This window comes from Candoia aspera, chromosome 3 (assembly GCF_035149785.1).
Source record: "Candoia aspera isolate rCanAsp1 chromosome 3, rCanAsp1.hap2, whole genome shotgun sequence".
In the NCBI taxonomy this organism is placed as follows: Eukaryota; Metazoa; Chordata; class Lepidosauria; order Squamata; family Boidae; genus Candoia; species Candoia aspera.
Window position 1 is genome coordinate 103,533,453 of NC_086155.1, and position 26,162 is coordinate 103,559,614.

The following is a 26,162-nucleotide window of genomic DNA, read 5'->3' on the forward strand; positions in this document are numbered from 1 at the left end:
CAATTACCTTTCCCTTACTCTTTTGTTGTTTATTCATTCAGTCGCTTCCAACTCTTTGTGATTTCATGGATCAGCCCACTTCTCCAGGGTGTCCTGTCTTCTCATTATGTGGCCAAAGTACTTCAGCTTTGCCTTTAATATCATTCCCTCAAGTGAGCAGTCTGGCTTTATTTCCTGGAGTATGGACTGGTTTGATCTTCTTGCAGTCCAAGGGACCCTCAAAATTTTCCTCCAACACCACAGTTCAAAAGCGTCTATCTTCATTTGCTCATCCTTCCTTACGGTCCAGCTCTCGCAGCCATGTTACTACGGGGAACACCATTGCTTTCACTATGCGGACCTTTGTTGTCAGTGTGATGTCTCTGCTCTTATTCCCTTACTCTAGGACACGGGGAAAACCAGATTCATGTTCACTTGCAGTCATGGAAACTCACTAGGCAATTCTCTCTTAGCCCATACAGGGCTGTTGTCCTCCTGGTCATAAAACTGGAAGAAATGCCTTATTAAGCCCTAGGAGAAAAGGTAAGATATTAACGCAATGAATAATTAAAATATAATAATAAACGCCCTTGATCACATTCAAACCCCTTCGGAAAGGAGACTTTTTAAAAGTCTGCCTGCAGGTCCCAGAAACCCAATAAACTGAGGTAAAGGGCCACCTTCTATCCCAGATCGTTTACAAGCCCCTCCCTTCCCCTCTGTTCCTTTAACATATGATTTGGCCGCACGCTCTGGCAGGAAGGCGGGGCCTCCTGAGTTCCCAAGTCACGTGGGGACAGGTCGACGTCCTTCTGCTCCAATAAGGAGTGTCGCCTTCCCTTCTCGCGTGAACGGGGTTTCTATGGCCCTGCGTGCTGAAACCCGCTGAGCGGAAAAAAGAGCGAGCAGGGCGAGTGGGCATTGCTGGTGCCGCTACCGCCCATAAAAGGGAGCGAGCGAGCGAGCGAGCGAGCGAGTCTTGGAAGGAACGGGCGGCCCAGCCTGGGAGGCTCTCGGCACGGCGTGGGGGAAAGCTTCGAGCCAAGCCCGCACGGCGACGGGCACCAGGCGTCATGTCCATGGAGGACCCCTTCTTTGTGGTGAAAGGGTGGGTGGACAGCCGGCGAAGAGGAGGAGATGGCGGTGCGGTGGAGGAGGTTTTCGCCAGGGTGTGGGTGGTATTCCCGGCCTAATCCTCCGGGAGATGGTCAGCCTGTCTCTGGCCTGGGTCTTAGTCGAAAAAGGATTCTCTTCTTTGAAATGGTGCAAGTTTTAGCTTGCACCGCTTTGGACGTGAACCCGTCGTCTTTATTTCTGAGGGTTTCCCTGTTCCCCTCCCTGCTCTTTCTTGAATAGGGTAATCTTGCTTCGTGCTGAGTTTTCCCCTTTTGTGTTTATGTGTGGTTATTAAAAGGGAAACTGTTGTAAAAACGGTACTTGCCGTTGTAAGGAAATGTCACTTCCCTTTAGGTGCTGATCGGCTCCGTAGTAGAGGTGAATCTTGGTCTAAGCCAACACCATGCTATCTAGCAACACCATGATAAAATCTCAGGCGCAGACTTGTCTGCAGCATTGGTAGTTAAAATCCTGATTGGGGGTGGGGGGGCTGGTTCTGTTTTCCTTGATCTATTGGTTTGTATTATGAAGCGTGGAGATTTGTATGGATACAGTTGACCACCTTACTGAGACGTTTAAACAATGAAAAAGAATGGTAGAAACAGGAAAAAATAACTATAAATAGATGAGTTCTCTAAGTTAAAACTGGGTAATAGCTGATCCAGGGCATACCAAATTATTTTATACAGTTTTCCTTAAAGAAAGAGGTGGAATGTATGAATGAAAGATTTATTGACTATCTATTAGGGGTAAAAGTTAAATGATATTCCCATAACTAGAGACAGTATATCTTTCAGTATTCCACACTATGGAGTAGGGTGGTGCCAGGGCTTCGTATGCCCTCTTAATCCCTATTTTGTACCTCTCAGCCTTCTCCTAGTATGGTTGCCAAAAATCAAAGAACGATTTCCTAACATTTTGATGTATAATGCATACAAAATGTAATGTGATTCCCAAATGGATTTAAGAGAATTAAAAATGACCACTTCCCCCCTCTCAACTCTCCTTAAAACCTGGAAAGAAAATCTTGCTACTGCCTTTTTGTACCATCATTCCACTGGGACCCTTGCTTTCATCCTACAACATTGTGTGGCTTCGTGCCTGTCCTACTGTATTGTCTTTAGGCCTGGTTTATGAGATTTCTGTTTGCAAAACAAGATACTTTTATACTCTGACAATTTCCAATGGCACATACCTAAATATGCAACTTTGGAGCATATTTACTTAAATATACATTTAAATATTTTTGCCTGAATTTAATGAAGCTTCAAATGCCGTATAGCTGAAGCATACATACAAGTTATTGTAAGAAAGAAATATAGGTATATTTAGAATTCATTAAGTAGAGAGTACACTATGTGCACATGTCTGGATAGGCAAGAAGATTGCACATCATTCAGTTTTAAGCAACCTTTCTAATATTTCTATTTTCTACTATAGAAAGCAGCTTTTCTTCTGATCCTCTCCAGATGTGTTGGACAGCAACCCTCGCCATTCCCAGCCATGTCTTGGCTGAGAATAATAGAAATTGTAGTCTAACACTCCAGAAAAACATTAGGTTGAGGGAAGCTAATCAAAAGCTTAAGTGCGGGAATATATTAAGAGAAATAACAGTAAAATAACATTTGGTTACATGGTCATCATGTGTCTTCTAAGCACTGCAGTCTGTCCTCTCATGGAATAAAGAAAGCAGCTTTTCTTTTGAGGGCAGAGGATGTGCTTCACATACAGTATAGGCTGACATACAGCACCTTCTCTGAAATTTAAGTAATGGCATATTACAAATTGACAGTTAACATGTTTTTTTTTGTCTCTTAAAATGTAAATTAGCAAATGCAACTTTCTCTGTCCATATTTTGAAATGATACACTGATTTTCAATAAAATAATATTTTTCCAAGTGGAACTTTCTACAGTGCAGTAAAACATAGTAGTTACTGACTTGTTGCAATTTCAGTTGTCTTTGCACAAGTTATATTCGGTTGTGAAATACTATTATTGTCCCATACTGAATGCAATATCATTTTGTACAAAAAGTACTGTATTTTGTTCCCTTAGTTCACATGCTGAATACATTACGTGCATAACAGCCATTTACCATGTAAGTGGCATTCTATGAGTATTTTAACTAATTGAATGAGTCCTTGTGGGACTAAAGGCTTTAATGTTGTAAACTGTTTGGAGAAGCTCTTTTTATTTCTAATTTGTTACCAAGGTCTCTCTAGTCAAAGACATAAAGGGGAGGGGGGGATGAGAAAAGTCTTTACTTTCTTGGTCATCCTTTTTCTGTTACTTTCTTTTTCCTGTAACCAAGTTAATTGAAACAGATGAGGGTGTTTAACAGTGCTAAGTAACAAGGTATGAACCCCCTCTCTTGGGTCTTCCTTGTGTGTTCTACTCAGAATCCCTTCCATAGGATTGAATTGCTGTGAGCAAATCCTTTCTTGGCATTCCTCTGCATTGTGTCATCGCCTGTACACATTAACTTTTATCAGATGTTTTGCTTTCTAACAAGGGACTCCCATAAGCCCCTTCCAGCACACCCCGAAGACAGAAAATGTGTGATAAATAATATTTAGCCTTTAAGATTTTCAGTAAAATCTTACACAAAGATGTTCAATAAAATCTTATACAATAAAATGAGTACAGTGAATTTTCACCACGTAAAATTTTGCTTCTTTAGATAATCCATCACTTAGATGAATTAAGTTGAAACATTAGTTCCAGGACAGGGCTACCTATTTTTTTGAAAGTTTTATCAGTTGCAAAATATATCAAAAGTTTAAGGACAGGATCAATTTAACATTTTTCAACAAATGAACACTCAAATTATTAAATGCTTAGGAAAATAGAGGAACACAGTTGCTTAGAAGAGAAAAGAGATGAATTGGAAATGGGCACAGCTAAGGCTTCCTTTGAAGCACCCACTTTCCCTTACCCTGCCCTTTCTGGAGAGGTGAAGCAATGGAATCTTTGTCCTCCTAAATCCAGATTTGATGTCTCAGCTGCTGTGTTATAGAAAGTTAATAGTATGGAATCTGATTTAACTCCATAAAGCACTGTGTAGCATTTGAGTTTTCTGACACAAATTTGTCTAAAATCGGCCCTTAGAATATTGAATCATCAACATGTCAAATCAATCTTTATTACAGTCATAGACCAGCCTAATCACCAACATGTTGTTTGTAATAAAAAACAATATACAGTGTGCTCCTTCTTAGCCATAGTCTAGTCTATCTGATATCAATGCATTGTTACTCCCCACCCCATCCTTTCTTTGCAACAGATATTTTAGTTACTACTGGTCTGGTTTTCAAACAGGACTTTAAAGCCACTTTAGAAACTTCAGTAGAATTGGAGAGAAAATAGGAGAAAGAGTTCAAACTGCCTAGTAGAAACTTTGTTAAGAAACAACAGTGAAACAGCCCAAGAGCTATCTTGTATGTATGTGAGCCACAGGTTATAAGTAGTAAATATCTCTTTGGAAAAAGGGTTGTGTTTTTATATTTGTAGAGTTTAAAAACAAGAGAAGGATAAACTGTTCAGACCCTCCCCCAAATTCATGAGGATAATTCGTACCCATTCAGTACTGTCTTTTGTCTAGTAGAGAGAGGGTTAGAAATATCTGTCCTTTCTGTTCCTTAGCTAGCTTGAGGTACAGGTATAGGCCAGTTGGTGTGATCTAATCTCCCCCTTCATACATACCAGTAGGAAAAATAAATTACACAAATTGAACCTAGAAATGTACCATTATAGACTGTAACTCCCCATACACATTATTTTATGTGCATGACAAATGGCTATATGCATACATTTCATTTCCAGGCTGAGGGATCAGTTTTTTATTGATACACCAGTCTTTAAAGTGAAGCTTTAGTGCAGACGTATAATTCTTATTATGATACTTACAGTTTATATGATTATGTCTTCCATGTGGGTACTCATGAGGTCTGTCCTCCCTCTCTCACTTCCAGGGAAGTTCAGAAGGCAGTGAATACTGCTCAGGGGCTGTTCCAGAGATGGACAGAACTCTTACAAGATCCGTCAACAGCCACAAGAGAAGAAATTGACTGGACCACTAATGAGCTAAGGAACAACTTAAGGAGTATTGAGTGGGATCTTGAAGATTTAGATGAAACAATTAATATCCTTTGTGCTCTTGGGGTCAATAGATAAAAACTCACATAGCAACCAGGCAAGCAACCAAATGGTTTGCCATAAAATTATTCAATATAATAAATAAAAGTTCTCACCCAACTTACTTTAGAGCAATTGTTGAACCCAGAAATGTGTACCCTTATACATTTATAGTATATAAAGTTGTTATATACACATGTTTGTTTTCCTTTTACACATTCTGTAGTCACAAGTAGAACATTATTAGAGGAAGATACTTTTAATAACTCTAAGAAGCACCTAGCCAGCAAAAGACATCAGAATTGAATTCTGAAGCATTGTTAGTAAGGTTTTAGCCCATGATCTTGCAAAATGGGAAACAAAGCAAGTCATCAGAGTATAGCAGTCCTAAAAATGCTGATAGAATGAGTTTTTCCTTGTGTAGAAGCAACGATTAATTTTTAAAAGTTTCATGAAAATATATAAGTAAAAATTGCATTTGAAATGTAATTCCCTTAACTGATTATTCTCAACGCATTGTTGAAGCAAATCCTCGTAAATTCAACCTTGATGCAACAGAACTGGGTGTGAGAAAAGCCTTCATCACAAGCACCCGGCAGGTGGTCAGGGTAAGGCTCTTGAGTTCCTTGAGGATGCAACACTATGAAACAGTGCAAAAGAAATTCTACCTCTTGTTAGAGCATAGCAGTCCCTAATTCACCATGAGATTAAGAGGGAAAATGAAGATAGCTCTCAAAACTACTATATTTGAACAAAAACAGAATTGTGGTTGTACAGTGCAATGTTTTCAAGGGCAAGTCATAAAAAATAGCTTACAATATTTATCTCTGTTTTAATAAAACATGAATTTGGGCATGAAGACAGCAAAAGGATAGGATTTAGTACCAAGAGGCTTTTCTGTTGAAACTCATTGAACTAGCAAAAATAGAGAGATACTCCAAAGATACAGTTCAAATAAAGTTTTTCTGCTTTTTCTTTATGCTAAAGAAGATTTTTGACATTTTCTTCAATGGCAATCCATTGTAGATTCCCTCAATACTATAGGGCAGAACTCATGAAAGTACCAGAAGCAATGTGCTGGTATTTGTATCAGATAAGGATATTTTGGAGCACATTCAGGTCTCCAGATTGTGGCATTAGTTCTCAAAATGCCTGCCTTAAGTTTTTGTTTTTTTTAAAAAAGCAGTATTTGGCTAATAAAGAAGGGAGCATGTAGTTAACTGTGAAATCATTAGAAAACATTGCCTATGTTTTTTACTTTCACAGTAAAAACAGCTAATAGGGCTACAGTCAACATGTCCTGGAACAAACCCATTGAATACAAAGCCTTATTGTATAATAAATTAATTGTAAATAATAGCTTTGGTTTCATCATTGTTGTCTTTCAAGGAATGATTTGCCTGTAATAGTATCGTATCAATCAGGCTTGTTAGGTTACAGCCCAGGAATTTCTTTAAAATTATAACTGAATTAGAGTAACATTTAGCAGTGGCAGATTCCCTTCCCACCTGCTGAACAACGCACCTGATATTCCTTACTCCAGCAGGTTGAAAGGTAGATTAACACTTATTTCTGGCTAATTAGTGTTGTAAATGATAATGTTATCACTGCCAGGACTGATCAAACCCAAAAGAATCTTGGGACTCCCCTAAGAAGATTTGCAAAAGATCCAAAGCACATGGGATGATTCTGCTCATTACCTTGCTGAATAGGGTAGCACGCAGTAATTTAGAAAAGACTGCTCTAGCAATTAGATTACGTTTATGTTCAGGAAAGATTGAGTTAGATGAGTTAGTTCAATGGTAAGAAATTTTTGAGATTAGAACATTACCGATCTTTCAGATACACAATAATATCAAATATTGATGTTGCCTGATTAATAAAAGTTCATGCTCTATGGCAGCTGTTGTGTCTAAGTAGTTGTGTGGTATGTGTTGAAGCTACATTTGTGCTAGTCTTTGTAATACGTTGTTTAATGGAATCTTTGCATTACTTTGAGTATTGATCAATGACATGGCTACTTTCTCTTGGTCTCATACATATATTTCATATCTGGGTGGTTTTGCTCATTTGTTAGTCACCTCTAACTCTTTATGACCTGATGAACATTATTTCTCCAAGATGTTTTATCAGTGATTGCTGAGTTCTTGTAAGCAAAAGCTATCAGTGATATTATCTGGCCAGTTTGCCTTCTGTCAGCCTTTTTTTAAACTGGCTATGATTTTTCCAAGCATCAAGGTCTTTAGTTGTCAGCCCTTTGAGATAGGCCATGTCAGGATACAGACACCGCAAGAAATACCAAACTTTACTTTATTGATATAGGCTATAATAACAGAATCTTGAAAGCTTGGGAGTGTTTCCCCTTTCCTCCCTCTTATATCAGAGAGTCAAAGATTGGCAGTCTTTAGTTTCTTTCCCATAATCTCTTGTTTTCCTGGCTGAGCATGTGTTTTATTAACAGCCCCTGCATATTTTCTCCAAAGTCATCTCTGTGCTTCTCTACAGCAATAACTCTTCTCACTGTATATGCAAAATATTTAAAATTTAGCTTTATTATTAGTGCTTCCAATGAGCAGTCTGGTTTTATTTCATCTAGTATTGAATAATTTGTTCTTTTTGCAATCCAGTGTACTGTCAGCAATTTTCTCTAGGGCCTTAATTCAGAGATACCCTTTTTAATTCATTAAGCATTTCCAGCTGGGAAAACAATGTACCTTTGTAATCAGTGTTATGTCTTGCACTTCAATATTTGTTTAGATCTGCCATAGACTTTTTTCCAAGCAGTAAACATTTCTCTATTTTGTGGCTAGAGTCACCATGCTAGTATATATTTGAACTTAGAATAAAGTAGCTCAGGTAAAATCTGCTACTACTTCAACCTCTTCACCTATTTGCATTGAGTTGCATTGTTTCTTGACATAATTCTGGTGAGTGTGTGTGTGTTGGGTAGGAAGCTAGCTTTTTCACTCTTCTTTCACCTTCAGTAAGAGATTCCGTAATTCCCTTGCTTCTGGTAATCAAAATATATCATCAGAATACCTGAGGTTCTTGATGATTCTACTAATAATTTTATTTCCAATTTATATTTCCGTCTAGAATTTTTCATGCAATATTCTGCACATAAGTTAAATAAGGGGACAGTATATAGACTTGGTGCAGTCTCTTCCCTATATGCTCCATAGTGCATTCTAACTGTTGCTTTCCAGTCACTATACCGTTCTTCAATAGGCAGATGTGGTGGCCCAATACAGCCCTTTTTAAAAGAGCTATTCAACATAGTCAAAAGCATTTGTATAATCAGTATCAGTGTAAAAAAATAGACAGCTTTTTGGAACACTCTTTTCATTTACCCCTTAGATGATCTTAGATGCCCTTACCCCTTCTAAATTTGGCTTCTACATCTGGCAGTTTTTGTTCGCTGTAGTGTTGAAATCTGGATTGCAAAATCTTAAGCATTGTTGTACTAGCATATGGGATAACTGCAATTATTTGATAGTTTGAATATTCCATAGTATTACCTTTTTTGGTGTTGGAATATACATTTATATTTTCCTGTCCTTTGGCCACTGCTGTATGTTCCTAACTGCTTACTAACTGCATGTAATATTTTATATGTATCATGTTGTAAGATGTTGCCTATATTTCATTAACTCCTACAGCTTTATTATTAGAAATAGTTTCTAGGGTTCATTTAACTTCATTGTCCAGAAAGTCTGGCTCTAGTTCCATGATCAAACCTTTAGATATATCAATTTTGAGATGCTTTTTGTAGAGTTTTTCTGTATATTTGTGTCACCTCTTCTCTGTATATTCTTTTTTCAGTAGATTGTTGCCTTGTTGCCATGTATATCTTTCCATAAACATTTCCCTTGCTTTCTTTAATTTTCTTCAGTAAATTTCTTGTTCTTTTCATTGAGTTGTTATCTTCAACTTCTTGGTGTTCTCTGGAATTCAGGCTTTAATTGGGCAAACTTTCCTCTGTCTCTGCTGCCCCTTTGTTTTGTGCCATTTTAAACTATTCTCAGCATGTCAACAGAAGCCATTTTGTCTTTTGCTTTTTGCATTTTAAGATTTTGTTGTTGTTGTTCCATCTATAACGATGTCACAAGAGTTCTTCAGAGTTCTTAGAGTTGTGTATTCTAGTCTATATATTCTAATCTATTAAGTCTATATTTTCATAATTATATGGAATATTGCTGAGGTTGTATGTGTTTGGTTGGAGTAGTTGAGTTGAGTTGAGTTTAAAGTTGTAATTTGTCAAGAAGGAGTTCCTGATTTGAGCCACAATTAGCACCAGGTCTTATTTTATAGATTGTGAATAGAACTGTTCTATCTTTGCTTGCTTTGCTTGTGTATAATTGATTTGATTTTGTCCATCCAGTGACATCCATGCGCAGAGTTTTGGAAGAAGTATTAGCTATGAACATTGTATTTTCTATTAGTCTGTCTCCTGCTTTGTTTTATACACCAAGGCCACATTCTCCCATTATTCCATATGTCATTTCATTTCCAACTTCAGCATTTCAATGTCCTATAATTATTACGATATCTCTTTTTGGTGGTCTTTCAACAAGATGTTGCAAGTTATCATAGAACTGTTCAACTTCCATTTCTTCTGCATCTGTGGCTGGAGCATAAACATGGAATTATAATATTGATTAGCTTGCCTTGGATTCAGATTGAGATTATTCTGTCATTTGGGGGGTTGTGTTTGGGTACTATATTTCATATCCTTCTGCTAATAATGATGGCTAATTGGCTACTCCCTCTGTTCTATGATATTCTTTTCCACCAAGGATCTGAAACTCTGATGTGCAGTCCATTTCAAGTTGCCAGTTCTTACATTGTCTTTGCTCTGGCAATGTTAAGTTTACTTTGATTATAAACTTGGCAACATTCCATGAACCAGGGATATAGATACCTTTGCAGCATCATTTTTCCTCTGGCCACATCAGCAGCTGGACATCCTTTAGGCTTTAATCCAGCCACATCATAAACATTGGTGCTACTTGTACTTGCCCTCTGCTGTTCCCCAGCACTTGTTGAATAACTTCCCCGCTGGAGGGCTCATCTTCCAATATCATGTTGATATTGTCCTGTGAATGTCCATTTGGTTTTTTGGCAAAATACTGGGTTACCATTTCCAGTAGATTTAGTCTGACCCCTAAAATAAATATGCAAATGAATATCTGCTTATGGACCCTGAATTAATTCTTAAAAGGCTTTTTGTTACTCTAACATTCCCAAAGAAAACAAAGCAAGAAAAAGACAATTAGGTTGAGTTACATTTGTCACACAAAGTCTTTTATAGTAAGTGAACTACCATATCAGTCAATTATGCTAACTTATATTTTTTTAAAAAACAATAGGATATGAAGGATCAAATGTCAAATACTTCTGTTCAAGCACTGGCTGAAAAGAAAAACAGGCAGGTCAGTACTGATTTTGGATTACCTTGCATGTTGGATGCAGAATTTGTTAGTTGTGACTGAAGTGTTTGTATTAGGTGTTCAGTTGTAACATTAGCCACCCATCTAAAAGGGAAGTTCCCTTAGTTCAGAGGGCATACGGGGCTTGGTTCATGTTTTCCCCCTAGATTATTGGAAAGGGGGAATTATTGTTAGTCAGATTGATAATGTGAATGATGGAGCTGCTGAAGACAGAAACCATGAATTTCCAAATACAGACATAGCTTTGGTGAAAGATGGGTTTGTGTGGGGCAACAGCACCTTTCTCTTGCTGTGGCGAAGAGACTCTGGTAAGCCAGTCAGTTCCCTGAGCCTCTCCTGCACTTACTGAGAGCTCAAGACAGTGCCTGACTGGATTTCAAGTGAACAGAGAACTCCTATTTGTGTGCCTTTTAAGGCTGTATAAACAGAATCCTGTTCTTAAGCAAGTATTGCCTGAACATGTTAAACTTTGCAGGTACAAGATCTTCTGAAAATCATAGCCAAATCTTGCAGGTTCACATTGTTCTGGGTCTGTCATAGCTCTGGAACAGCAAAGTTAAGATCCAAATGTAGGTTAAAATTAGCAGGGCTTTCTCCACACCCTGGAGGTTTCCAAATAAAAAAAATACAATTAAAATAGTTAATAAAACAGTTTAAAATAACAGAGTGGGTTTGTTTACTTACAATGTTTATAGCCCATCCCCCTTAGTAGGGACTGAATGGGGTACAACAATCGCACAAAAAGAAGAAAAAATCCACACAATTGATAATAATTAAAAACTTCAGTAAACAAACAGCACTCCCCACTGATACCTGGTGGTGACAGTCATAAGCTAAAAGCTCTGCTAATACTGTTTTAGTGGCCTTTCTAAAAAAAAAAGCAAGGTGAGTGCCAACTAAACCACTTCAGGGAAATGTTATTCCAAAGGGAAGGGGCTACACAGAGAAACATTGTCTCTGCCTGCCCCCCAACTTCTCAGATGTGGAGATGCTTAAAAATCCCTTCTTGGAATGTGTGGATGGTTCTCCTGAAAGATAGACTCCTGTAGATACCTGGGAGGCAAGCCACCTTGGGCTTTATGTTATTAAAAGCAACACTTTGATTGAATCCAGAAGCCAATTGAAAGTCAGTGCAGCTTCTGTCATGCAGCTATAGTAGCTGTTGTTCTCACCTGTCAATAGGCGGGCCACCACATTTTGCACCAATTGCAGCTTATGAATAATATTCAAAAGCATCCTCATTTAAGCATGTTGCAGTAGTCTAACTTAGAGGTAGTGAGAGAATGAGATACTGTCACCAAGACCACCTACTCAGAATTGGACTGCAACTGATGCACCAGTCAAAGCTGGGCAAAGGCTCTCCTAGTCTTAGTTTCTACCTGCAAATCTAGCAGAAGCTGTGAATCCAGGAGAACCCTCAAGTATCAGATCCGCTGCTTCGGGGAAGTGCCAGCCCGTATAGAATCAAAACTGAGGATGACAGAGAGCCAAGTGTTTTTGGACAAACAACACCCATGTTTTGCAAGAGTTCAATTTCAACAACATGCAATAACGGGCCATGTATTTCCTATTCCTATGCAGGTGCTTCTGGGAGAAAGTAGAACTCACAGCTGGAGTTCTGGGGCTGATAAATACAGCCGCTTGGATCGAGAACTGCAGTCTGCAAATTCACACTTCATTGAAGAGCAACAAGCGCAGCAGCAGGTAGTTTGCATCTTTCTATCGGTGCAAAGACTCAGCTAGCCACTTATAGAATGGGATTTCTAGATGAGGTTTTCACCCAGATATCTCACAGTCTCTAAGAAATAGGTGAGATTCACAGTATACATTCACATTTGTATTTCAGGTTAGGGGGGTCAGGAGGTGACCGTGAGCATGGTAACAGGCACTCTGTTGCCTCCGAGGTGATAAGAGTATCTCTCTCTCAAAATGTGTCAGGGGGTGGCCAGTGGTATATTCATCCCACGTACACAACCTGACACAGTATCCAAATGAAGACCAAGGGAAATCCAGGGAGGCACACAAGTTTGGTGCCAATAGCAAGTATGAATGAACTTTTTCTACTTTGTACGAAGACATAGAAATCAGGATGCTCCGCTCTTACACATACACACACATTCTCAGGGTTCACACATGCACGCAAGTTCCCATGTCAGTGAACTGGCCAAGGGCAAGGAAGCCCCTTCCCTGAATCTTTGCACGTCATTCTCCAGTTCATCAATAACTCATACCAAATTAAAGTAAAAAGTATTATTGAGAGTCTAGATAGATCATGCACAAAGGAAAATTTGAAGGAATTCAGTTTTCCTCTGAGATCTGGGCAGGCATGTAAGGTAGGCTATATCCTTTAAAAAGAGAGAGCTTCTGAGGGGGGACTTCAGTCATTTTTAATGGCAAGATGAACTTTTTTCTTCAAGGCAGTCTCTGGATACTCAAGAAGAAATTAGCATTTTGCAGTCAGAAGCCAATTATCTTGTCAATGCATAATTTGAACTACATAAAACTTTTCTGTCTTCCTGTCCCCTCATCCAACTCTCTGTTCTGGGTTCCAGTTAATCATCGATCAGCAGGATGAACAGTTGGAGCTGGTCTCTGGCAGTATTGGAGTACTAAAGAATATGTCCCAGCGCATTGGAGGGGAATTGGATGAACAAGCTGTGTGAGTATTAAGCACATGGAATCCATGTATGCATAATATAAATTTCTTATTAACAGCCTTCTTGGCAGTTGAAACAAATCCCACTACTGTATTGACTACTTCATGTACAATCTTCCCTAGGATGTATGAATAGCCACTGTTAGAAATAAAGAGTAAATGCATGATGGTATCTTTGGTGAAATTTATTTCCTTACCCTGCACCAAAAATAATTGGCCTAGGTTAGTTTGTTTTGGCTCGGCTCGGCTCAGCAGCAGTGGGATGGGGTGGAATGGAGGTTGAGCTTAAAAAATTGTCTCAAAAAATGGTTAGCTTCCTTATCTAGAGCAGAATATTATGAGTTGTCTGGCGTTCACTGAGAAGGCTAAATATTTAGTCTCATTTACTTTGCTGTATTTGTGAAGTGTAATCAGCAGCATGAGTCCACCTCATCTGTACATACCAAACAGTGAAAGCAAAGTCATTTTGGCTTGACCTTCATCCTTAAAACAAGTTTTGGGTTGAACAAATGGAACTCAAAGAAACTATTCATTTGAAAGCTCTTGGATGTGGTAGACAGTGATAAAAAAATAGTCATGCAGATAGAGGGAATTTACTAATGAAATCTTCCATTTAGAATGATAAATTATTTCATTTCTGGAGACACAGTTTCTCAAAAATAAGCTCAAATGAACAGTATATTTTCTTAGAGGGTTTCAGTAGTCTATTACTGTAATCCAATGCTGTCTGGTTAACTTTATGCTTAAAAACCAAGATCATTGCTTTTCTATTTCATCTGAAAGATTAGCGTTCAAACACAAACATGTATACTGCTCCTCAGTCTGTATCTTTGTGATGCCAGTTACTTTCCAGATTATGTATATAAACAAGTTTTAGAAAATAAAAATAGTTATGGGATAGGAAGATGCCAGTATGAACTAAGAAATTATTTTTCCATTTGAAAACATCTCTACCCTTGTTGCTCTTCTATTCACCAGGAAGACAAGATATTCTTGAATGTACCTGCTTATTACCCCAATAGATGGAAGAATAGTAATGAGCAGACAAATGGCTGAAATGGGAAAGGGTTATGTATCCCTACCATTACAAATACTTTTGGGAGGCAGTTACATGTTTCTTACGTAACTTCTAGTTGGAAGGGGAAAATGTGGGGAAGGTGGTAACTGAAAGAGAGAGAAGAGAAGTGATAGACTCTTCCAAGACTCTCCCAAATTATACCCACTTCTCTATTAAGTCTCAACTTTTTGTAACAAACTTTTGCCCACCTTTTCTTATGTGAGGTTTCAAAGTTTCCCTAGGGGCCTCAAGTGTCTTACATCATCATTCAGTTTATACTGCTGTATCAGTAATGAACACAGGAATAGTGTTAGGCGATGCTACAAAATGCTAGTGAGGAAATGGCTTTCGTCCATACCATAATCAGTGCCCTGTTCCTGTGGTTGCAGCATGTTGGATGACTTCTCTCATGAGCTGGACAGCACTCAGTCACGACTAGATAATGTTATGAAGAAACTTGCAAAAGTGTCCCATATGACTAGTGGTAAGTAGCCTGACATCTAACAGCTACGTGTAACCAAATGTCAATGTTTCCCTCATGAATAGCAAGATAGTCTTCAGCAGCCACATCTTTTGTGGGTATCATTCCCAAACTACTTGTCTCAGACCTGCTAAGCTTGTGCTGTGTGGGAAAATAAAAGTGCAACCTTAAAGTCAGAAGATAGAAAATTAAAATAGAAAAATAGAGATTATATTGGCACCTGCCACTTTTGCAAAGCATGGAAGACCTGGATGTGCTTCAGAACAGAAGGGTCGTAAGTTTAGGTGGCTCAAGCCTTGTCCTGTTGACCGTTTTACATTTATTCTTGGTATCCATTAAAAGTTTTTATGTTTTATTGATAAACTTTTTTTTACTGCTTTTAATGTCTTGTCAGCTGCCCAGTTATATCTGTGAGATGAATGGCCATATAAATTGATGTAATAAACAAACAGCAAATAATAGAAAATGCTGGTCAAAAAGTAAAATGCTGCCATTTTAGTTCATGCAATGACGAAAACTTTTTGTGTCCAGAAAAAGATGCAACATGCTCTTATCCTCAGTCTAAAGATTGTCAGGCATGGTGAACAGTTCATAGCCAGGAACGAGTCTGGTATTGAAAGGATTTGTTTTGAATATGCATGAAGTACCTCCCTGTGCTTCAGCAAAGGATTGTTACCTTGTCGTGGTGCTGGAGCTTGAGCACCTCAGTGATGCCATGAGCTAAACCGTGAAGGGCCACCCAAGACGGGAAGGTCATGACAGGTCAGACTAAATGCGATCCCTGGGGAAGGTAATGGCAACCCACCCCAGTATTCTTGCCGTGAAAACTAAATGGATCAGTACAACCAGAGATATGTCGGTATGCCATCAGAAGATGAGACCCCCAGGTTGGAAGATGGTCAAAATGCTACTGGGGAGGAACAGAGGATGAGTTCAACTAGCCCCAGACGTGATGACGCAGCTAGCTCAAAGCCGAAAGGACGGCTAGCGGCCGACGGTGCTGGTGGTGAACGGCGAATCCGATGTTCTAAGGATCAACACCATTGGAACCTGGAATGTAAGATCTATGAGCCAGGGCAAATTGGATGTGGTTATTGGTGAGATGTCAAGATTAAAGATAGACATTCTGGGCGTCGGTGAACTGAAATGGACTGGAATGGGCCACTTCACATCAAATGACCACCAGATCTACTACTGTGGACAAGAGGACCACAGAAGAAATGGAGTAGCCTTCATAATTAATCGTAAAGTGGCTAAAGCAGTGCTTGGATACAATCCAAGAAACGATAGAATGATCTCAGTTCGAATTCAGGGCAAGCCGTCTAACATCACAGTGATCCAAATATATGCCCCAACCACAGATGCTGAAGAAGCTGAAGTAGAGCAGTTCTATGAGGATCTGCAGCACCTACTGGACAACACGCCTAAAAGAGATGTTATTTTCATCACAGGAGACTGGAATGCTAAGGTGGGCAGTCAAATGACACCTGGAATTAAAGGTAAGCATGGCCTGGGAGAACAAAACGAAGCAGGACATAGGCTGATAGAATTTTGCCAAGACAACTCAATGTGCATAACAAACACTCTCTTCCAGCAACCTAAGAGACGGCTTTATATATGGACTTCCCCTGATGGACAACACCAAAACCAGATTGACTACATCCTTTGCAGCCAAAGGTGGCGGACATCTATACAGTCGGTAAAAACAAGACCCGGAGCTGACTGTAGTTCAGATCATGAACTTCTTCTTGCACAATTTAGGATCAGACTAAAAAGATTAGGGAAGACCCACAGATCAGCTAGATATGAGCTCACTAATATTCCTAAGGAATATGCAGTGGAGGTGAAGAATAGATTTAAGGGACTGGACTTAGTAAATAGGGACCCAGAAGAACTATGGACAGAAGTCCGCAACATTGTCCAAGAGGCGGCAACAAAATACATCCCAAAGAAAGAGAAAACCAAGAAGGCAAAATGGCTGTCTGCTGAGACACTAGAAGTAGCCCAAGAAAGAAGGAAAGCAAAAGGCAACAGTGATAGGGGGAGATATGCCCAATTAAATGCAAAATTCCAGAGGTTAGCCAGAAGAGATAAGGAATTATTTTTAAACAAGCAATGCGCGGAAGTGGAAGAAGACAATAGAATAGGAAGGACAAGAGTCCTCTTCCAGAAAATTAGAAACATTGGAGGTAAATTCCAGGCAAAAATGGGTATGATCAAAAAAAGATGGCAAGGACCTAACAGAAGAAGAAGAGATCAAGAAAAGGTGGCAAGAATATACGGAAGACCTGAATAGGAAGGATAACAATATTGGGGATAGCTTTGACGGTGTGGTCAGCGAGCTAGAGCCAGACATCCTGAAGAGTGAGGTTGAATGGGCCTTAAGAAGCATTGCTAATAACAAGGCAGCAGGAGACGACGGCATCCCAGCTGAACTGTTCAAAATCTTGCAAGATGATGCTGTCAAGGTAATGTATGCTATATGCCAGCAAATTTGGAAAACACAAGAATGGCCATCAGATTGGAAAAAATCAACTTATATCCCCATACCAAAAAAGGGAAACACTAAAGAATGTTCAAACTATCGAACAGTGGCACTCATTTCACATGCCAGTAAAGTAATCCTCAAGATCCTGCAAGGTAGACTTCAGCAATTCATGGAGCGAGAATTGCCAGATGTACAAGCTGGGTTTAGAAAAGGCAGAGGAACTAGGGACCAAATTGCCAATATCTGCTGGATAATGGAAAAAGCCAGGGAGTTTCAGAAAAACATCTATTTCTGTTTTATTGACTATTCTAAAGCCTTTGACTGTGTGGACCATAACGAATTGTGGCAAGTTCTTAGCGGTATGGGGATACCAAGTCATCTTGTCTGCCTCCTGAAGAATCTGTATAACAACCAAGTAACAACAGTAAGAACAGACCATGGAACAACAGATGGTTTTAAGATTGGGAAAGGAGTACGGCAGGGCTGTATACTCTCACCCTACCTATTCAACTTGTATGCAGAACACATCATGCGACGTGCTGGGCTTAAGGGGTCCAAGGCTGGAGTTAAAACTGCTGGAAGAAACATTCACAATCTCAGATATGCAGATGATACCACTTTGATGGCTGAAAGCGAAGAGGAACTGAGGAGCCTTATGATGAAGGTGAAAGAAGAAAGTGCAAGAGCTGGCTTGCAGCTAAACCTCAAAAAAACCAAGATTATGGCAACCAGCTTGATTGATAACTGGCAAATAGAGGGAGAAAATGTAGAGGCAGTGAAAGACTTCGTATTTCTAGGTGCGAAGATTACTGCAGATGCTGACTGCAGTCAGGAAATCAGAAGACGCTTAATCCTTGGGAGAAGAGCAATGACAAATCTCGATAAAATAGTTAAGAGCAGAGACATCACACTGACAACAAAGGCCCGCATAGTTAAAGCAATGGTGTTCCCCGTAGTAACATATGGCTGCGAGAGCTGGACCATAAGGAAGGCTGAGAGAAGGAAGATCGATGCTTTTGAACTGTGGTGTTGGAGGAAAATTCTGAGAGTGCCTTGGACTGCAAGAAGATCAAACCAGTCCATACTGTCATGAGTAAGGATGGCGAGCAGGGGGCTCCTATCCAGACTGTCAAGCGCATGCGTAGCACTGATGAATTGTTCAGCCATTCAAAGAGACACAGATCGGGACCGCCTTAACCCTTGGGGGTTATATGTCTGGGTTTTCCCCACGCTTCTTCAGTTTGTTAGGATTCCTGTTAAGTACTAGCAATAAATATTAGAAACCAGTTCCTTGTCTCAGTGTGTTTCCTGGTTGTTAGGACACATACTCCAGGAAATAAAGCCAGACTGCTCACTTGAGGGGCTGATATTAAAGGCAAAACTGAAATACTTTGGCCACATCATGAGAAGACAGGACACCCTGGAGAAGATGCTGATGCTAGGGAGAGTGGAAGGCAAAAGGAAGAGGGGCCAACCAAGGGCAAGGTGGATGGAGGATATTCTAGAGGTGATGGACTCATCCCTGGGGGACCTGGGGGTGTTGATGACCCACAGGAAGCTCTGGTGTGGGCTGGTCCATGAGGTCATGAAGAGTCGGAAGCGACTAAATGAATAAACAACAACAAACCTCCCTGTGATCAAAAAGTATCTCCTATCAAACAACTATGGATCTCACTCTTGGTGGTTTAATTGTTCATTCCTGCTGCTCTAGAGTGGTGGCATGCCAGGATACACATGCCTAAAAATAGTGAGTGGGACCAGGATAGAATTTACTGTCTACTCTCCAGTTACACATTTAATATTTCCCTTTTTTTAAATACTGCCATTAGAATAGTTAACAATTTACAGAGATCTCTGGAGACCATATGCAAGGCTGTTAGGCTGAAAGTGACCTAGGTTATTTTACTTTCTAACATTAAGCCAATTTGGGATATTCACTAGCTGTATATCAAGAGGTAGATTTCAGAGATATGTGAGATGGCTTTAGAGGTCTTTGATAGCTGCTTGTTGTTCCAATTGTATGGCGAAACAATAGTTTATGTACCCTTAGATCAGCCCTAGAAACAAGATACTTTTTTAATTGCACCAGTAAGCATAATATGAACATGATAATCTTTACATTATCATTTCTGCAAAGTTTCCAGGTTTTTTAACACTTTCTCTGTTGAGGGATACTATAAGCAACATCTCAGTGCCATCTTCCAATAAGACCAATCTGGAGCAAAAGGTGGGGTGGTGGGAGGAAAAAGTTGTACTTTTTGCTGAGGAGATGCTACAGATCAGTGGCTTTTGAAGGGTATCCCATGGAACTTCTTGAATTTCTTGGAAGTTTTATAACTGAAAAAAATATTAATGATTCTTCCAGTAGTTTTGTTCTGCTCTGGATATCAGGGGAGAGCTTGAGTGTGTGTCATTTCCTTGGGGTGATAGTGAACTATCTGAAGTGTTTAAATTTAAATGTGCCTCAGTTATCCCTGAAACACAGGGATTCTCTGGCAGATCACAGTGGAGTAAGTGTGAAAAATACTCCTCTAAAAGGATCTTTTAATTGTTCAGAACATTGGAAAAGAGGAAAAGAAATCTTCCTCTTGCTGATTGGTCTCGATAAGATGTTATTGTTGTTTTAATTAAGTCATGGCCCAAAAGGATTCCTTCTCAGACTCTCTAGATACAGCACCAGCTACAGTGGATCCAGGACTCAGTGCCCATTCACTCTGATATATCAAGGGAATTGATACATCAAGGAGTGACTTGTTTGTGGTGCATCTGCCAATATCTAAGTGAATTGTTCTGCGAAAGATCTCCCTTAACACCATGGTTTCTCTTACTGCTGTTTTTCCCCCTAGCCCTAATTTAACTCTAGCACTGTTCTCAATGGAAAGACCTAGCATCTCTGGGAAGTCTAGAACTAACTTCTCTTCCTCTTTATTTTTTTACTGGCAGATCGAAGACAGTGGTGTGCAATTATCATCCTCCTTGTTATCCTTCTGGTGGTGCTTATTCTATTTTTTGTGCTGTGATAGTTTGGGGCTCAAATTCTTTTCTGAGTTCCTTTTGTGCAGACATCTCAGACACTCTTGCTGTCCACCAGAGAGAATTCTCATCATGGAAAACACCTTATGAGAGTTTAATACTGTGCTCTGCTGTGGATGGATATCAGTGACATAACACTCTGTCCTCATGGTGGTTCTTCTCATGATCATAATCATCTTGCTCAAGGAAGAAATGGACCATTCGCATACACCCAAACTCTGCTAACACTGGAATGTCTCCCTGGGTTGAGACATGGGCTCTTTTTTTTCCCAATGCTCTACTATGGGACAGGTGGTTGAGAATGGAAGAAACTGGTGTGTGATCTCATTTCCATCCTGTTGCAGGTATGAGCCACCAGATGCCTTTCGTCTGCTTATCATAACAGGACTCTTGGAAATGTTAAACCAGCATACACATACGTGTGCACTCACACACAAGCAGATCTTGCAGAAACTATCCCATTGCCTACAAGATTCCTTTCACAGGCCTTTTACACAGCCCTGCCTGCCAAATAATCATGGATCTTTAAAGGAGGCAAAGGGCCAGTAAGAGCAGCCACTGAACTCACACTGTGAATATTTGTTTTCTCCAGAACGGGATTGTGCACTTGAAAATGTCAAGGGTACATAATTCTGTGCCCATTGTTGTAATGCTAAATAATGTTAAATAGAACAGTAGAAAGCTACACAGGCAGAATGGGAGGAAAGCTACAGGCCTGTATGTGTTGCTGAAACAAAACTAAAGTCAGCCTCAGTACTCCTGGAAGCAGGGCAAATGGCAAATAGAGCCACAGCAAGTCTGGGCATTGGACTGGAATTCAGTTCTGCTTCAGTGAGGCAGACTGGCCCTAGCAGGCTAATACAAGCCATAAGCAAAATCTGTGCATGTCTGTGTTGTCATACATCAGACAGCTGTAGTGACTCTTCTTTTCAGAGCTGTAATCTCAGTTCTGTTGCAGTATGGAAGCAAAAGTCAGTAGGCATACTGTAGTTACTAAAAACTTGCACTTTTTGGGGAGAGGGAGTGTGAAATATTTGTGGCTTTGATTATCAGCTCTCTGAAAAGAGAAGCTTCCATCTGGGTTCTGCTAATTTAAGAGCCAGTTTGATGTAGTGGTTGAGGCATCAAGTTAGAAACTGGGAGACCATGAGTTCTAGTCCTGCCTTAGGCATAAAGCCAGCTGGGTGACCTTGGGCCAGTCACACACTCTCAGCCCTAGGAAGGAAGCAATGGCAAAACGCTTCCAAAGAACCTTGCCAAGAAAACTGCAGGGACTTTCCCAGGCAGTCTTCGAGAATTGGACACAATTGGACAAATGAGGGGGAAAAAAATAAGAGACTTTCGTTTCAGTAGCTGTCAAAATTTAATCTTTAAATGCAGGCGTGGGGGAAATGGCTTCTGATCAATCAGTGCCTCTTCTTTCTGTCTTGTGTTTACGTCTTGGGGAGAATATATCCTCTCCTGGATGCACAAGCACACAAGGAAACAAAGTTGCACAGCTCCTTTAATGTTTTCAAAACTTAAAAGTGCATAGCAAACTGCGCTCCAAAAGAATATGGAAGCATTCCAGTCCTTTGATGATAGAATAATTTTGCCATTATTTTGCCATTTTGATAGTGGGGTGGAATTACTGCAGACTAATAAAGAGATAGGATCATGGTTGCTCCTAGATCCTATCTCTGGACACTTCCCCACTAAGGCCTGATAACAGGTAGAGGAAGCTCCATTTCCCTTGATTCTGTCATAAGGTGGTTTACTTGAACTCTACAAGATCATCACTTCCTTTCAAAAATGAATCTGGTATGAACTTTTGGAATGTTCTGTCTAGACTTCATGGTGGCAAAAAGGGAATATTTTGGAAGGTAATGTGTGTACTTCACTAATTTCAAAGTGTGGTAAGCCCACCCTGCTGCTTTTTGTGGTTCCTTTTTGCATATTCTGCTAGGAGTGGAAATCCTGGATTCCTGCCAAATCCTTTTAGGCATTAATATGTCTCATTTGGACTTCTTTTCCTTTAAGAAACCCACATGCTAGAAGTTGTCAAGGCCCAGCACAATGATTGCTGTCAAAAGCTCGGTTTAATTTGCACCCTGTGAAATCTACGGTTCCCCACCACCAATGAGATTCATATATTGTATCCCCACTATTTTGTAAGATCTTAATTATCTGAAGATTTTTATCTGAGCACATAGAACCTATGGGTTCTTGTTTTTCTGTTCTGATGTTTGTGTCAGGCTAATTAGGAAGCCGCATTTAGTTTGTATGAAGTTTTATTGATTACATGTCTAACATTATTTCAGTACTGCAATTGCTAAATTGACTTTGGGTGGAAATACATGGATTGAAAACATGTTTCTTCCAGCTTTTGAGTGGGAGAGGTCTCTGATCTCCCTATGTATTCCCAATATGAAAGTGCTGATTTCTTCATGTCATGGTGAGTGTTTGTCTGAACAGCTAGGAGCATTGTAGGTCCAGTTTTCCATCTCTTATTGACCTGCTGGTTCAGAAGCATGTGAAAGAGCCCAACAACTGTGGTTTCCTTCTAGATACAGATCTCTCTCCCCTACCCCTCAGGCCATTCTTTGGTCCTAGACTAAAGATTCCAGATTCTTGTCAGGTTTAATTAATTTCCATATTCTGATGAGGTAGTTAGAAGTTGATTGAGACAAAGCTCAGTAGAGTCATAGCTGCTACCTCACTTTCTTTGCTCCCAGAAAAGTAATCAATAAGAACAACAGAGTACTCCTCCTGAGCAGAGAATTTAGACAGATATTCAGTGTTTCCTCTGAATAGGTAAAAAGAATAGGATATCTTGAAAGCCAATTGAGACACTTCAATGCAAATTTCTCTATAAATAGAGAAGTGAAATCAAGAGAGTGTGATTCCATGATACTGTTCAATGCTACATGTGTTCCAGAAGCTTGTGCAGCATTAGAGTGTACTATAGCTGTATACTCCGGACAATCATGTGATGGCAACAAATAGAAAACTCACTCTTCATTGCCAGCTAGTGGTCATATGGATTCTTGCAGGACCAAAATAGCACACCTATTGTCAGGCTTCCCTAGCAGGCACAGAGAGGTTTCTCATTAAGAAAGCCCTCCCTAGAGAGGGCTCCCTGAAGATAGGAAGTCTGTGATTTTATTTAGTTGCCATAATTTCCCCTTCACTCACATAATTTTAATTCCTTACTCCAACTGCCTGTGTCTTGCAGTAAATCTGTCTGGAAAACAATGCTTTTAGACATGATCTCTTGAACGTTCTCTAGGCATTGGGTTTAAAATTTGAGTACTTTCTTAATCATTACTTAAAAATATGTTACAGACTCACTTTTAGTCAGTAATAAAAATTGAACCTAGTTCAAAGCTGTGTTTTAACATTCTGCAGCATGTATCATCAGAATATTTGGATGCTTTTTAAAAAAAATTTTTTTTGTAATGCTCAAGCTCTTAATATTTTCAAGGGAGTGCTGACACTCCACCTTTCTGCAATGCTGTGCTTGTGTCAATTATGTGGCTTTTGCCTTGAAATCATGCTTGTACTTAATCTCTCTTCTGCCCCACCCCCTTACACTTCTTTAAAGAGGGAAAGTATTGAGCTAACAAAAGTCTCTGTAACTCTGAATGTCCTCCTTTGAATGGCTACCTTTTCAGTACTGCTATAACAAAGGGAATCTTTGTATATCTGGACAATTCTGGCACGGCTGCTACTTCAGAACAAGCCGGGTTTTTGTTTTGAACTAAATTCCATGAAACAACTCTTTTGAGATAAAAGGCTAGAAGTGCTGCTTTGAGAAACAACAAGAAGTATCTTCATCCCATGCCACTTCTACAGGAGGACAAAGCTTCATTGCTGCAGGTGCTTCCACAACAGAGGATGCAAACTGATTAGTCTAAAAGATGACAGCATAAATGGACCCACTCCTAAGAAAATGATTGTTTTAATTTTCTGTGTTTGGAGTGAACATGGATTTTATAGGAAAAAAGACAACATGTTTTAGAAAGATACGGTCATTTCCAGATTGTGTGCCAGGTCATTTAAATATAACTTGCAATAAGCACTACTAAACTGGGACAATGACATCATTCCAGGCTTTGAGTGTCAGTGCCTCTTCCGTATCAACTCCCTAATGACAGATTTTGCGGGATTTGTACTCTGGATGTGATACCATTCGGCCCCTTTCACTGCAGAGATGTGCCAGATTCCTTTATTTGTGAAGGTGGCTGCTTAAGGATTTGCTATGGAAATGTCTTTTTCCATTTGTTAAAAATAAGGCATATGAGTGGCCTCTAATTCAGACATGGTGTCTCTGCTTGGTAGCTTTTAAATATGCAAATCCTGAGAGTTGTGTCATGTAATAGAATTTAGGGACAAGCAGGTACATCCCAACAGTTCAATAAAGTATATTCATGCAGGTTTTCCAGGAATGGTCAGGCATAATTGGTGTGTCCAAGGACACTACCAGCAGTAGTAGACAGCAGATGCGCATTCTTGTATATGAGGCCTTTATCTTCTTGACTATAGCAGAAAAAGCTTGTTCCCAGTACAGTAATGCTGAATTGTGACTGTGAGGTCTTGCAAGATGAGGGGTATACAATGCTGCTTAAGCCAATTTACTACTTTCTCTTCTACTGTTTGGCTTAAATTGGTAATTACTGTTGCCTGTTCATTACTGCCTTTGAAGATCTCACAAAAGGAGAACAGAGTTACCTTCTCATTCAGCTGGATTGAAAGGACATTGACCAGATGCCAGGAACAGCTCATAGAGGTGGAGGGGGTGTCTTTTCTCTCAATTGTTGGGTTCTAGGTGTCTCCCCACCTAGCTGGACAGAAAATGGAAGTAGAGTGGAGAAACGGTGGAATTATCAGGGATTGCTGACAAGTGTGACTCATTTAGCTTGCCATATAGGAACTGGAAAAGCTACACATGAAAAAGTTGCCTTAAGAGCTGGGGTGACATAGTTAAGAGTTTGAAGTGCAAGTTTGAGAAGAGTCCAATTTGGATCACTCTTCGGCTGTAAGGATTGCAAGCTGATCTTAAACATCCAGATTGACCCCTGGTGACTTCATGAACAGATTTTGGGCAACAGTGTAGATGTTCTTTGGCATTGTCTTCTTCCAGGATATTTTTCAACTACTAAGATTGTCCTGCAACCCTGGAATTTCTTGATGGTGTCCCATCAAGTACTTAAAAGCTTCGCTTTGTGGGATGGGTCAAGTTTAGCTATGTGTTACCACTTGTATAGAATTAGGAGGCTGCGAGGGAAAGAAGCTGCTTTATCTCACGTACATCTCCCTGACAGAGTTCAATGGGACTTCAAAGGCTATCTGGATTAACCTCATGCTCAGAGCAGGATATACTAAAGCATATTGGACAGGTGGCCGTCCAGCTCCGAACACCTCCAGTGAACGGCTTAATACCACTTCATCAGGCAAACAATTCAACTGGTTGACAGCTCTTAGTGTCAGGAAATTCCTCCTAATGTCTAATCTACTTCTCTGTTGTTTGAACACATTAGATCTTACCTTCCCCTCTGGAGTGATAGAGAATAAGTCTGCCGCCTCTATATGATAACCCTGTATGTATCTGAAGACTGCTATCATATGTCTTCTGGAGTTCCTTTAACCATTCTTTGGGACTTGGTTTCAGTCCCTTCACCATATTCATGGCCTTCCTCTAAGCTTGCTCCAATTTATCAATGTCCTTTTATACTGCAGTGCCCAGACCTGGACGTAGTATTCCAAATTGGGCCTGGTCAAAGTAGA

General features: G+C 39.8%; 1 protein-coding gene across 1 annotated transcript; it reads left to right on the plus strand.

Annotated features, from left to right (window-relative positions):
- Positions 1–841: 841 nt before the first annotated feature.
- On the plus strand, positions 842–24,815 carry STX6 (syntaxin 6). Its single transcript, XM_063298454.1, has 8 exons — positions 842–1,087; positions 5,069–5,238; positions 5,745–5,839; positions 10,601–10,663; positions 12,263–12,385; positions 13,234–13,340; positions 14,784–14,878; positions 20,307–24,815. The coding sequence occupies exons 1-8, from the start codon at positions 1,053–1,055 to the stop codon at positions 20,381–20,383; spliced, it is 765 nt and encodes a 254-aa protein (XP_063154524.1). The 5' UTR covers positions 842–1,052; the 3' UTR covers positions 20,384–24,815.
- Positions 24,816–26,162: the final 1,347 nt, after the last annotated feature.